Source organism: Saimiri boliviensis, chromosome 1 (genome assembly GCF_048565385.1).
Source record: "Saimiri boliviensis isolate mSaiBol1 chromosome 1, mSaiBol1.pri, whole genome shotgun sequence".
NCBI lineage: Eukaryota > Metazoa > Chordata > Mammalia > Primates > Cebidae > Saimiri > Saimiri boliviensis.
The window spans coordinates 9,598,863-9,613,964 of NC_133449.1; the positions used below are offsets into that span (position 1 = coordinate 9,598,863).

At 37.5% G+C, this 15,102-nt stretch overlaps 1 protein-coding gene across 4 annotated transcripts in view; it reads left to right on the forward strand.

The window, feature by feature from the left end:
• Positions 1 to 15,102, forward strand: part of TAF1B (TATA-box binding protein associated factor, RNA polymerase I subunit B) — an 81,342-nt gene that overhangs the window by 47,405 nt on the left and 18,835 nt on the right. For all 4 annotated transcript variants that reach the window (XM_074393893.1, XM_003927222.3, XM_010337948.3 and 1 more), the window contains 2 exons: positions 7,958 to 8,105; positions 14,706 to 14,883. In XM_074393893.1, coding sequence (XP_074249994.1) covers positions 7,958 to 8,105; positions 14,706 to 14,883 — 326 coding nt within the window. The remainder of the gene's footprint in view (positions 1 to 7,957; positions 8,106 to 14,705; positions 14,884 to 15,102) is intronic.

Here is a 15,102-nt window from a genome sequence, read left to right on the forward strand (position 1 = left end):
TGTAATCCCAGCACCTTGGGAGGCTGAGGCAGGAGTATCCCTTTAGTCCAGGAGTTCAAGACCAGCCTGGGTAACGTGGTGAAACTCTGGCTCTACAAAAAATACAGAAATTAGCCGAGGGTGACAGCACCTGCCTGTGGTCCCAGCTACTCAGGAGGCTGAGGTGAGAGGATCACCTGAGTCCAGAAAGTGGAGGCCACGGTGAGCTGTGGTTGTGCCACTGCACTACAGCTTTGGTAAGAGTGAGACCCTGTCTCAAAAAAAAAAAAAAAAAAGTATTTTTTGCTGCTACATGGTAGGTTTACTGTCATTAAGAAAAGTTGAGCAGATTAAAAATGCAAGGTGGACTGTTTATGCATCATGATACATGTGGAATTCACTTTATTCTTTTTTCATAAATAATTACAGTGCTTTCTCATTACTTCTGATAGTTTTATTACTTGTTAATTTTCCTTTGCTATCGAGAGTCTTGATATCAGTTTCGATTAACAGGTGCACTTAGCATTACCTTTTTCTCAGCTGAATCTTTGCTTCAAAACAACAATAAGAATAAGTAAGGGTGAGGCACTGCACTCTTTTTTTTTTTTTTTTAATAGCTGAGCAGGAAGTTTGCCTCTGACAGGGTATTGTAATCAGGTTTATCACAGGAGCCTGCTGTTGTGTAACAGAAACTCTAGCCTGTCCTTACCTGTCTTAAAGTATTGCTTCACGAAGGAAAATAAACTCGCTGTAATATTTGTGAAATTCAATAAAATGCTTTCCCAAGCACTCTTTTTTTAATGCATGCTGGAACAATTTATTATAGCTTTGTGGTCTTTTAAAAAACATATTAAACTTGTGATTTCTTACTATTATAATTAAATGGATCTGTATCACTCTCGAAGCCCTATATGTCACATTTATTATACCTTTTAGACACATCTTCAGCCAAGTGTAGTAAATGTCCACACTCCCTCCCTACTTCCCTCCCTTCCTTCCCTCTTTTTTCAGTAAGAAAAGGTTTGTGGTGCCTTCAGATGACTGTTGATTTAATTGACAGGCAGTTTTTCTTCATTGTGTGCTTTTTGCCTTTGCTCACAAAAGTGCATTCACTATTCTATAGTATGTTGAAACTTTTAAATGGAAACGGCTTTTCATTAACAAAGGAAGCATTTTCTTTCCCCCTTCCATGCCTTAGCTTTCTCCACTAAGTCTTGGCTTCTTCAGCAGCTGTACCTCCACCAGAAATGACAAAAGGTGCAATTGTGCTAGGAGATGGCGATGGAGATAATGCCAGTGGAGTTTTGTGTGTGGGCTGCTGGGGACTGTTTTCCTTCTGTGTTTGGTTTTGTTTTATTTTTGTTATTCCAGAAAGTTGAGAGCACATCTAAAAACCAAAAAAAAAAAAAGGCTTTAAAAATCCTTCTCAAGCTTTTATCCCAGGTGAGCTGTTTCTTTCCATTAAGTTGTTCTGTTAGTATTTCAGTGGGCCTGTCTGTCTTAATAAAAACAAATCTGACAAAACTTACTTAAAGCAGAGGGACATCGAATACAGAGAGTGTTGATGTGATTTGTTTTCTTTTTCCAAGCAGGTGGTGAGAGTCTGAGTCTTCCTGCCATTACCCTGACTTAATAGCAAAGCTCAGGAGAGGAGATAGGTGTGCAAATTAAATTTTAAGTCTTTCCAGCCATCTTCTTTTTCTGAGTTGTGATTCCTGAGCCCAAGTAGATAGCCAGTTCCTTTCATTTACTTAATTAATTTGCAGTTAACCACCTTCTCCTCCTTTTTCTGTCTTTGCCTCTTCTGCTGCTTCGTTTGTGACTCAGCTTTCTGAAGTATGGTGCTGACTTGAAGCCCTATTTACTTCTAGCAAAAACCTTTCAGGTTACCTGGTGGAATCAACTGCAAATCTGGTCCCTTTCAGGGGTACCATCTCATCACAGCATACCAAATAACCAGATCATTGATTGAACCAAAGTATTGAGTCTCAGTATATTTGTCTGTATTAGATACAATTTATTCTGTCAGTGACTTACAATAGGGCTACTTCTATCTTTTCAGCCTTGATTTTCTTTATATATTTTAAACCTGCAGATCAGTTTCTAAATAGATAACATGTAAAACAGATACTGTTTCTACCACAGTCCTTGGCAATGTTTCTCAATCTCAAGAATTACTCATTTCATCATCCCTCACTAGACTCAGCAAGAAGGGATGAAGAGGAAACTGGAAATTTATTCTGAAGTACATCTCCAGTATTTTGAATGTTGATCAGCAGCATTCTGATCTTCTCCCTGAATGAGTAAAAAGAAAAGATGTAATATTAGGTCAGCCAAACCCACTGTGTGGCACTTGGCCAGGATGATTCATTTTGCCTTGGAGCAATCTTACACCCTTCGTGAAACTGGGTTTCTTTTGGTTGAAAGAAGAGAAAGACTCCTCCAGAGCTGTCAGTCACTTCTTAAGCACTTTCAAATGAAGGCCTTATTGGATTGTTTTGATCTGCCCAGTCTTCAAACCTGACTCCAGGTTTGTTCACCTTCCTACTCTGTAGGCCACATGTAGTGCCTGGAATTGTTTGTGCAATCTTTCTTAGAATAATAATCTGACAGATTTCAAATCTACCTGAGGGACATTGAGGTGAGCGTAATGATCAGTTTCCCTTCCACTCTTCCTTCCCAGACACCATGAGGGAGAAGCCAGCAAGTGTTTTCTTGTGTTCCTGGCCCACTTCCCCCGCCACCATCATCTCAGCCTCACTGGAATGTTTACATGTGCTTCTCTTTCCAAGCTCGGAGAGCAAAACTGTCTGAGCATTTCCTCCTGTTTACAACAAAAATAGCCTCTGCATTTTTTGTTTCTTATAACTGGCATATTCTGTTTTCTGGGAAACCATAGCAATTTTATTAATATCTAGAGGCTCTCAGGCTTTAGTATGCATAGGAATGTCCTGGAGAGCTTATTTAAACTGCAGATGCTTAGACTCAGTGTCAGACATTGATTCAGTAAGTGTAGCGTGGGCTTTAAAAAGATGGTTTTTGTAAGCATCTTGCAAGTGATTCTGATGGCGATTGTACTTTGAGCAGTGTGTGTAAGCCTTATCTCCATGTCTGTCTTTTGTTATTCCACCTTGTTCCACAAAAGATTAGAGGTAGAATTAGCAGATAACCAAAGGGTCAGTATAAAACAAAATGCTGATATACCTTATTAAGTATGTGTTGTTTTAAACAGAATTTTGTTAAAACTACTTGGGAACTGTATCTGTTGAGAAACTGGTCTTTGAGTTTAAAATATATGAAAATAATGAAAATCAAGGCTGAAAAGATAGAAGTATCCCTACTCTCTGTAAGTCACTGGCAGAGTACAGTACTAATGGAGAGGATTCTGGCAGGCTTCTTATTCTGGGAAATGCAGACACATATCTATCTTGGTGTGATATTTTTAATAATTATAGTTTAATAACTCCATATTTCCCCCCAAAATGTATTTCTATTTACAAGAGGGTTTATGTAAGATAAAAGTAGATATTAGCAAGTAGTATAGTTTTTGAATGTCTGTATTCCATATATGCTAAATTTTTTTTTAATGCTGAATTTTTAAAATCTTGGCTTTATTATACTTCTAATTATGACCTCTTAAACATGTTTTTTTTTTTTTTTTTTTTCTTTAGGCAGACGTTACTTAGATTCCTTTTTTCTTTTTCTTTTTTTTTTTTTTTCCTCCTGCCACCTTGTCTGAGAACTTTGCAGCCTCCCGAGTAGCTGGGATTACAGGCATGTGCCACCACGCCCAGCTAATTTTGTATTTTTAGTAGAGGCGGGGTTTCTCCATGTTGGTCAGGCTGGTCTCAAACTCCCGATCTCAGGTGATCCACACACTTCAGCCTCCCAAAGTGCTGGGATTACAGACGTGAGCCACCACGCCTGACTATTTTAGCCATTTTTAAGTGTACAGCTCAGTGGCTTTAAATGTATTTACATTTTTGTGCATCCATCACCACCGTCTATCTCTCAAATTTTTTCATCTTCCCACACTGAAACTCATACCCATTAAACACCAACTTTCCATTCCCCACTTGTTCTTGCCCCTGGCAACCACCATTTTACTTTCTGTCTCTAGGAATTTGACTTCTCTAGGTATCTCATATATGTGGAATCATAGAATATTGTCCTTTTGTGTCTGGTGTCTGGCTTATTTCACTTAGCAAAACATCTTTAAGGATCACCTACATTGTTGCTCGTTTCAGAATTTCATTCCTTTTCAGGCTAGATAATACTCTATTTTATATATATATATATATATATAAAACATTCAAAGTCTATACTACTTGTTACTATCTTATATGAAATATATATACATTTACGTACATACATGCCATGTTTTGTTCATCCATTCATTGGTGTACGTTTGGGTTGTTTCCACCTTTTGGCTATTGTGAACAATGCCATTAGGAACATTGCAATACAAATATTTGTTCACGTCCCTGCTTTTAATTACTGAAGTGCAATTATTGGATCATATAGAAAGTCTGTGTTTAATTTTTTAGACAATCTGATTTCTCATGAATGCCATTAACATTTGCTGTTTTTGATTGTCTTGTTTAATGTGCATAAACATATTTACAAAATTAGGATTGAAGCATATATACAAATTTGTCTCCTGCATTTTAAAAATTCAGTATTGTACTATGAATATTTTCCTAAGTCATGGAACAGCCCATCAAAGCATGTTTTCTTAGCTGCTTAATGTGAGGCATGTATATTTAGCATCATATCCAATCATAAGGAAATGATGGATTCATAAAGAGGAGCATTTTTCAGTCACTCAAAATGACGTCCTCACAGGCTATCTCATGACATTAGAAAATACTCACAAAACATAATGTTAGGTCAGAATTCAGGAGGTGAAACTATATTCCTTATCCGTTTTGTACAAAAGCTCTCAGACAGGCAGGAGCTTAGCCTAAGAGCAATGTAAACTATTAGAGAGGGATTTTAGTAGGGGAGTGACATGGGATTTGCATTTTATAATCTTACCTGGCTGGAAGCAGTGGCTCATGCCTGTAATCTCAACACTTTAGGAGGCCAAGGCAGGTAGATTGCATGAGCCTAGGAATTCGACACCAGCCTGGGCAACATGACGAAACTCCATCTCCACAAAAAATTAGCCGAGTGTGGTGGCACATGCCTGTAGTTCCAGCCTACCCAGGAGGCTGAGGCGGGAGGATCACTTGAGCCCAGGAGGTTGAGGCTGTAGTGAGCTGTGATCATGCCACTGCATTCCAGCCTGGGCAACAGAGTGAGACCCTGTCTCAAATAATAATTATAATAATAATAAATAAAATTTTATCCTGGCTAATAGTTGCAAAGAGGTAGAAGCAGATACAGGACTGTCAGAAGGTTTGTGATAGCCTGGGTCTGGGATAGAGTTGTTCAAGTGAGGAGAAGGACTATTATTGAAGACCAGGCTTGGAAGTGGAGTAAACAGTCTGTGGAATGGAATGAATGTGGTGTGTGAGGAAAGGGAGGTGTCAAGGGTGTTCCTAAATGTTTGTTTTTTGTGACTGAGTAAGGAACACTGTTGGAGGGATTCAAATTTAGGGATGTGGAGAGAGATATCCAGATAGAGATGTCAAATAGGCTGTTGGATTTAAATCCCAGTGTTATAAATGTGGATGTGCCTAAAAGTGCTGCGAGGAAAGTCCACCAAGATCCTAACACAGGGTTTCTGTAAGCTGTCAGTGATCTTTATTACCTTTTAGTATAGAGTTTTATATTTCCTAAATTTTTTATAATGTTCATGTGTTATTTTTATAATCAATTTTAAATGTTGCTAACATATAGTCATCATGTTATTATTTATATTGGTTTAAAAATGAGAAACAACCTAAAATGTATAACAGTGAGAGAAGACTGGTTCAAAGGGTGGCTAAAGGGTTTTCAATCCCTTTAAAAAAATATTTTGAGTGTTATTTAAAAAGGAAAAGTTAGTTCTGTTTAAAAATAAAAAAGATTTTAAAAAAGTGAAATCTATAATACTGAATTGATTCTAGCAGTATCTGGAATCTAATCTGGAATTGAATCTAGCAGAATCTGGAGTCTAATCTCTAGTATAAATAGGTAGATATGCACAATTAATAATTATTTTCTCCTCAATTCATATTTGAAAGAATGGTGGCCTGTTTGTCACCAGATGTTGAGTTTGATGTATCAGCTTTTAATGTGGAAGTTTTGAAAATAGGCTAAATCCTTTTAGCCTACTAAATTGCTTTTCATTAATGACCTTACACATACTTGTCATGAATTTATCATCCATCAAATCACTTTTTTGAGATGATTTTTTTCTAAGGGGATCATTTGCTGTCCTAGTGTTTTGTTTGCAGATAAAAGTACTTAATTACATCTCTTACCTACGTTATTTAAAGGATTAAAATTGCCGTAAATCTTATTAGTAATGTTAAATTGTCTCAGCTTGAAAAGATGCTTCAAATTCTGTGCAGAATGAAGCAGAGGTCTAAATTAATTTTGTAAATAAAAAGGAAGACATTTTCTTTTCAAAGGTCACTGAGAACTAATGTTTTTCTTTTCTCTCTTTAAAATTCACAGATTAAAACACAATTAATACTATTTTAGTGTACAAGTAGAATTACTCTAACCCAACATTTTTTGAAAAAACTTAAAATGCTACATTGCTACTTTGAGTTAACAGAAATTTACTTTGTATTCTTCAGCTACAGATGAATCATATGTTGATAATATAGCATAAACTGAAGGCATTTTTTCCTAAGGAAATGTAAGGGTTTAGATATTGAAATTGTTGTACCAAAATAAATATAATACAGAGAAGATTGTAGCTTCAGGCAAAGTAAAATCAAGCATAGTTAAAGACTCTAAAAATTAACAGTATAATTGTTTCTGTATAAGCATTATACAGAAACATTAAGGTCTTTCCAGCTTTATATTTGAGCGATGATTTCTCCCACAAAGGTGATGTATGAAGCATTTTTTTTTACTTTTTATTGAGGTAAAATAGACATAGAGAAACACATACACATCATAAATGTATGTACAGTGTGATGAATTTCCACAGCCTGAACACAGTCACATCCCCAGGACCCAGCTTTATGGAGAAGCGTTCCCGAGGAGTGTTCCCTCCTAGGGCCCGAGGAGCTCTGCTGTGTGCTCCCTTGTAGTCATGTCCTGCCCCACCCCCAGAGTAGTCAGACTCTTGACTTCTAACAGTACAGAAGTTGGGGACAGAGTTAATCAGTTTTGTACTTTATAGAAATAGAATCATTCTCTTTTGCGTCTGGCTTTTTACTTTGAACATTATGTTTTGAAGATTGATTCATTGTTGCATGCAGCACATTCACTTGCTGAGTAATGTTCCATTGTGAGATTATATCACAATTTACTTATCTATTCTAGATAAGTAATTTATGGACATTTGAGTAATTTCCAGTTTAGAGCTTCACAAATAGTGTTGTTATGAATGAACATCCTAATGCATGTCTTTTAAGGATATGCGTACACATTTCTACTGGGTATACATAGCTAGGAGTGGAATTGCCTTGACCTAGGAGGTACATATGCTCAACTTTAATAGATACTGCAAAATAGATTTTCAAAATTTTTGTACTTAGGCTCAATTTTAATGGTGTTCTACCATGTCAGGAATGGTAGTTTTCTGAAATCCCACAAGCCTTTTACTTATTTCTTACTCATGGTACCTGAAAGCTTTCTATTTTGTACTACAGTTATTTATCCACACCTTATTTCCTTTCTAGAGTGCTTTCTACAGTGGCTAAGCTAATTTACGTTCAGGTCAGCAGTGCATAAACATTCCTCCTTCTGCTCAACCTCACCAGCATCTGTTATTTTTTGACTTTTTATTAATAACCATTCTAAATCAGAACATGTTTTAAAAAGTAATTTTGTTGCAAAAATTGCAACTATGATGGTCTCTCTTTTATTTCAGTCTTGGCCTAACTACGATGATATCTATAAAAAAACAATTGAAGTTGCCACATTTTTAGATTTGCCTCGTTTTCCAGACATAACTGAAGACTGCTATCTTCATCCCAACATATTGTGTATGAAATACTTGATGGAAGTCAACCTCCCTGGTAAGTGTGTGCCATTTTTGGTGGGGACACTTTAAACTACTAGAATTCTCATAAGTGGAATATAGAATCTTTTCAAATCACAGACTATTAGAACCACTTGAAAAGGTCCATGGTAACAAGAAACTTAATTTCAAGATCCTTTCTTAAAAATAATTCAGACCATTTAAAATAGTTAAAGGGACACTATTCAGAAATAGAGTTTTCAGAAATAGAGTTCTGTTTTGGTGTGAGGGATTTATGTTTGAGAGATTACAACATTTAGTACTTGTAAAGTACCACATGTTTCAGTAAGCGTTTGTAATGATCTGTGCCCCATCCCAAAATGACACTTTTTAAATTGCATGAAAAATTATCATTACATAATGAATTCTAGAAACTAATCTGTTATAGTATTTTTGTTGTTTGATAATATATCCAGTCCATAAAACAAATGGAGAGCAAAGTCTGGTCAGATCATATTGAACTCTAAGGAAGTGAAACATAGAATGTAAAAAGAGCCTCACTCTACCTGGTTCATAGTATACCAAACACACAGGTAACCTCAATGGAATCTGCTGGTGGAATCCAGTCCTGAATTTCTTGTTAGACTAGAAATGTGAGAAATTTTGGACTTATATTCTTAAGAGAAAATACACACATGGTGTGACTATACCATTGCTGAAGCAATGTTAAAAATATGATTGAATGTATTGTTAATAGGAGAATAAAATACATGTGTTATGTGAAAAAAGCAATATACAAAATTATATGCACAGTAACTATATGAATATAAATATGTAGTAACATATAGTAAGTATTGTCATAATTTAAAAATATTTTTAAAAACAGAAACCAAAATAATTTAAACTGTTCAAATGTAACATTTCTAAAGCCAAGGAATATGGCTTTTATTGAGATTCCAGAAATCAGTAGTAATGATTTGATTAAAATTCCAGAATTTGGAAGATCTCATTTCTGCATTTGGACATGTTATATAGATCAGAATTACTGCTTTGGATTTTTTTTTCTTTCTGCTTCTTTGATGAGTCTCTCAAGTAGGGAAAGTTCCTGTATGCTGTCTTATATTCTAAATCCTGAGTTTATAGAGAGAATATTGGGTTATGGAAGGAATACCAGAGATTATCAAAATATAGCTGATGCAGCCTGGTTAATAGCAAGCAAGCATCTATCTCACATGTTTGTTATTGGACAGAGAGGGGATAATGGGTTTTCTGGTGGATATGTATAGTTTAACAGCATTTCTTGCCTAACATTTCCAGAGAGTGAGGAGTAGAAATAAATCCATTAAAATATGCAGAGAGATATTATTGTTGTTTGATATTTATTAAGTGAATTTTTGGAGGCAGTATTATAAAAAAATGAAGGTAGAAAAATTTCACTTCTTACAGTCTGTTCAATAGAAATAATTTGAAATATAGAAAAAAATTTACACATAAATGTTATTAGTCTCTTTATTTATAATATTGAAAAATCAGAAACAACTTAAATATCCGAAAGAAAGGGAAGGGTTATGTAAACAGTGGTGTGTATGTTTAGTGGAACATTATGTATGTATCTTTTAAAATAATGTTTATGAAGAGTTCATAAAAGCATAGAAAATGTTTATGTTATAATGAAAAGGCAAACAAACCAAATCACAAAATTATATATAACCTAACCACAGCTACATCAAATGAAGACATTCATGAAAAGAATAGAAGTAAATATACCAAAATGTTAAAGTGGCTATTTCTAAGCTAGGGTAACACATGTTATTTTTTTCTTCTTCTACCTTTATGTATCTTACAAATATCCTGTATTGAGTTTTATTACTTAGTAGTGGGCATGAGATGAGTAGTATGCTTTTTCTTTTTTTTTAAAGAGAGGGTCTTGTTCTGTTGACCAGGCTGAAGTGCAGTGGTGTGATCATAGCTTATTACAACCTCAAACTCCTGGACTCCAGTGATCCTTCCACCTCAGCCTCTCTAGTAGCTGAGGCTACAGGCATGCGCCACCATGCCTGTGGCTATTTTTTAAAAATTAGTATTATTTTTAGTAGAGATGAGGTCTCACCATGTTGCTCGGGCTGGTCTTGAACCTCTGGGCTCAAGCCATCTTCCTGCCTTGACCTCCCAAAGTGCTGGGATTATATGTGTGAGCCACCAAGCCCGGCTTATTTTTTTAAACAAAATACATCTACAAATTAAGTTATGATAGTTCCTGTACCTTAGGATTTAGATTCTAAAATGTTTACAGTTGGTTTGCAAACCACCTATGCATAAGATTTTAAGAGTATTCCCAGAACATGCCATTTGTAATATTTACAAATACTGCTCTCAGTAATGCCATCAGTTTTACAGTGCCATTGATCAAAAAGAAGAGATCTGTGTATGTGGTACTTTTACAAACAGAGGGTTTAGGGTTCCCAGAAAGCTAAAAGTTGTTTTAAACATGCTGGGGCAATAGCCGCCCCTCCTCAATGCCTTTAAAGGTGACCATGTATCCTCTGGAGCTCAGGGAAAGGCTTCAGCAAGTGTGTCACACACACCCTGCCTGAGTAAGCACTGCCCTTTTGATGGCTGTGGGTGAGCTCAGTTGCACCTTCTGCTCTCTAGTATGATTCCTCCCATTGTCACCCACGAGCCTGCTGGGTAGAGTTTCTGATGGTGTTTGTGATCATTTATGTAATTTCTATTTCATGTATGTAATTTCTGAAGTTTCCAAAGTGCCCATATATAAATTCTCTCCTGTGTGAAGGTAGCAAGGGAGGGCAAGCAGGCTTCCCCTTGACAGATGAGACTTAGGGTGGTTCAGGGACACCCAGCTGGTAGGTAGTGGAGTAGATTCCCACAGCCCAGTACATCCCCTTTCCAGGCCTTTGCACTTCCCACGCTGTGCTCCCTTTCAAGACCCTATACTGTCCTTGCTACCATCCTCATAGTTTCTTCCACTTGCATTTTTATTAGTCTGTACTTTTGGCATAAGGGAAGCAGTTCAACATCTTAATTTTTTTTTTTTTTTTTTTTTTGGAGAAAAGAGTCTTAGTCACCCAGGCTGGAGTGTAGTGGCACGATTTCAGCTCACTGCAACCTCCACCTCCCGGGTTCAAGTGATTCTCCTGCCTTAGCCTCCCAACTAGCTGGCATTACAGGTGCCTGCCACCATGCCCAGCTGATTTTTATATCTGTAGTAGAAACAGGATTTTGTCATGTTGGCCAGGGTGGTCTCGAACTCCTGACCTCAGGTGATCTGCCCACCTCAGCCTCCTAAAGTGCTGGGATTACAGGCATGAGCCACTGCGCCCAGCCAAGATGCTAGTTTTAAAAGAAAAGAAATATTTCAAGAAATGTTCTTTTTTAGAATAACAATACTAATATGGTTTTGCTCTTTAAATTATCTGAGAAGAGACTATAGCTTCTATAGCCCAATATAGATAATGGTTAAAATTTTGGTGAGTGTATTTTAAAATTATTTTTTTCCATGTTTGTTTGAATTGTATGTGTTTGAGAGCAGGAGTCCTATCACTCATTTCTCTAGTTTCCTTCTTTTTTTTTTTTTTTTTTTTTTTGAGACGGAGTTTCGCTCTTGTTACCCAGGCTGGAGTGCAATGGCGCGATCTTGGCTCACCGCAGCCTCCGCCTCCTGGGTTCAGGCAATTCTCCTGCCTCAGCCTCCTGAGTAGCTGGGATTACAGGCATGCACCACCATGCCCAGCTAATTTTTTGTATTTTTAGTAGAGACGGGGTTTCACCTTGTTGACCAAGGTTGATCTCGATCTCTTGACCTTGTGATCCACCCGCCTCGGCCTCCCAAAGTGCTGGGATTACAGGCTTGAGCCACCGCGCCCGGCCTTCCTTCCTTATATTAATGCACAATGTCTTGTACCTAGTAGACACTCAGTAAATGCTTGTTCAATTGTTAATTTTCTTTTTTTTTTTTTTTTGAGACGGAGTTTCGCTCTTGTTACCCAGGCTGGAGTGCAATGGCGCGATCTCGGCTCACCGCAACCTCCGCCTCCTGGGTTCAGGCAATTCTCCTGCCTCAGCCTCCTGAGTAGCTGGGATTACAGGCACGAGCCACCATGCCCAGCTAATTTTTTGTATTTTTAGTAGAGACGGGGTTTCACCATGTTGACCAGGATGGTCTCGATCTCTCGACCTCGTGATCCACCCGCCTCGGCCTCCCAAAGTGCTGGGATTATAGGCTTGAGCCACCACGCCCGGCCAATTGTTAATTTTCTGTCTCCTAATCTTTTTGCGTCTGAATGAAGCCCAGGAGTAAATTCAGGTAAAACCTGTAAACCAAAATTATCTTAACCGTATAATAGTGCAAATTCTCTGCCTCACAAAGACCTGCACTGTCTGGCCCTGCCGGACTCTTCACATTCAACACTAAAGCCTTGTTGGACTGTTTCCATTTCCTGAAAGCACCATCCCATCTTTGTCATAGCCTGTACCATATTGCATTCTCATTACTTACATGTTACTAAACATTTAGCTCCTTGAGGAAAAGAACTGTGTCTGTACCTTAAGTGCCCAGAACACACTAGTTGCTCGATAAATGTTTGGTGGAAGAATAAAAGCCAAGTGAAAACTTTAGCAAAGCTATCAGAATCTGGTAGACATAAAAATACTTGGATACCATATTTCGAATTATCATTGTTATATGTATTTTATTTGTATGTTAGCAAAGCATTTTTTACTCTGAAAATTTTTTACTTAAATGTTTCAAAAAAGATACTAATTTTGTATTTTATTTATTCTTTATCATAAACATGTAATTAGCACCAATTATGTGTAGGTTGTAGCAGTTAGGAAGACAAAGCAAGATTGAGTCACCCTCAAGTTTAAGAGAAAGCATAGGCCGGGTGTGGTGGCTTATGCCTGTAATCCCAACACTTTGGAAGGCTGAGGCGAGAGGATCATGAGGCCAGGAGATTGAGACCGTTCTGGCCAACATGGTGAAACCTCATCTCTACTAAAACTACAAAAATTAGCTGGGCATGATGGTGAGTGCCTGTAATTCCAGCTACTTGGGAGACTGAGGCAGGAGAACTGCTTGAACCTGGGAGGCGGAAGTTGCAGTGAGCTAAGAGCACACCATTGCACTCCAGCATAGAGCAAGACTCCGTCTCAAAAAAAAAAGGGGTGGGGTGGGGAACAAAACAGTAAACCCTTCATGTGTGCAGTAGAAGGGTAAATGCCAGGAGACCTTCTTTAGCACTCAGAAGAGGGCCAGTCAAAGGAGGCTGTGATCTCATATGTCTGTTCTTAGAGGAAGTCACTGATATAACCAAGTTCTGTAAGATGAGTGAGCTTCAGCCAGGCAAAGCCTGAGATGAGGAATGGGGGAAAGAAACTGGCTTTCTAGGCAAAGGGGAAATTAGAATATGGCTTGTTTGGGGGAACTCTGGAGATTAGACTGGGAGCTAAAAGTGTTAATGAGTTCATGAGAGCAGGGAAATAGATGATTGGCCCACAGGGGAGTAAGACTAGAGAAAGGGAGAGCAGTTCGAGTGTGACCTAAGGAGCAACAGTGGATGGGAAGAAAGGGGATGGATTGGAAGCAGTCAGCGCTGAGCCAAGTGCTCTAGGTGTGTTCATTAATGCAGTCTTCACAATAGCTACGAGGCAGGTACTATTCTTAATCCTATTTTAGATAGATGTTTTAAAAACTGAGTTACAGAAAGGTTATATAGCATATCCCAGGTCACAGAGCTCGTCAGTGATGGAGTAGGGACTGTAGTCCAGGCAGTTCGGTTCTGTAGTCTGTTCTTAACCATGGTACTGTATGCCACATTGAGAGAATGGAATTAACAGGACATAGTGACTGAATGTATGTAGGAGATTCAGTTCAATTCCATGCAAGTTCATTATCTCTTATAAATAATGGCTATCATACTTGAAATTGATTAGAGTAGGGTGTGGTCACATCTTAGACACTTGGATTGGGAAGTAGAGAAATTTGTTTACTAACTTAAAGAGTTTTCAAAGCCTTTTCACTTGAGGATAATCTCAGTTTATTCTCTTTATAACCCATTTTACAAGTGAAGAAACTGAGGCTAAGTGACTGTAATCCAAGAGTCACAAAGCTAACAATTGGAAAGCTTAAAGACAGGTCCTAGGTTTTCTGGTTCCAAATCCCACATTATTCAGTCTTGAGTAATAGGAGTAGTCTATGCCGAACACGTAATGTCTTTAGGAAAGCATTATATCTAGTTAAACACATGTTGAGGACTTACAGTGTGCTAGCCAGGATGCCAGCCAGTGCACGTACACTCCTAGAGAAGCTTTTGGTCTTACAAGGGAGTTAGTTTTAGGTGAGCACACAGTGCTATAGAAACAACTGATATGTGTCTGTCTGCCTGGTGCCAGGATGTGTCCTGTAAATAGTAGATGTTTTAGGAAGTAAGAAGAGGGAATGATACACTGTTTTAAGATTCTACTATTCATTTTTCTCTATGGATGCCATGTTTTGGTGTTTTATTCACAAAATGTGTGTCTCTGAGTTCTAGCATAGTATCATGTTTTAAGATAAAGGTTATTTCATGGATATATACACTGGAATGGTCTAGTTAGCCAAAGAATTTAATTTACATTTTACTGTTTTGTTCTTCAACAGATGAAATGCATAGCTTAACTTGCCACGTGGTAAAAATGACTGGAATGGGAGAAGTGGATTTTCTGACATTTGATCCTATAGCTAAAATGGCAAAAACTGTTAAGTATGATGTACAAGCTGTAGCTATCATTGTGGTGGTACTGAAACTGCTCTTTCTATTGGATGACAATTTAGAGTGGTAAGTGTATGTCAATTTTATGACAAGTAACATAGTTACTTAGTTTTTTCAGAAAGCTTTGGACATCATGAAGACACTTTAGAAAAAAGAGCTAAAGAAAAAATTTGTACTGTATTTACCTAACTGCATGTTATCTCAATAAAAAATGGAGACTCTCAATCGTTATAGAACATTGACTAATAGTCACAATTATTTCTTACACAGTACTTTGACTCAGTT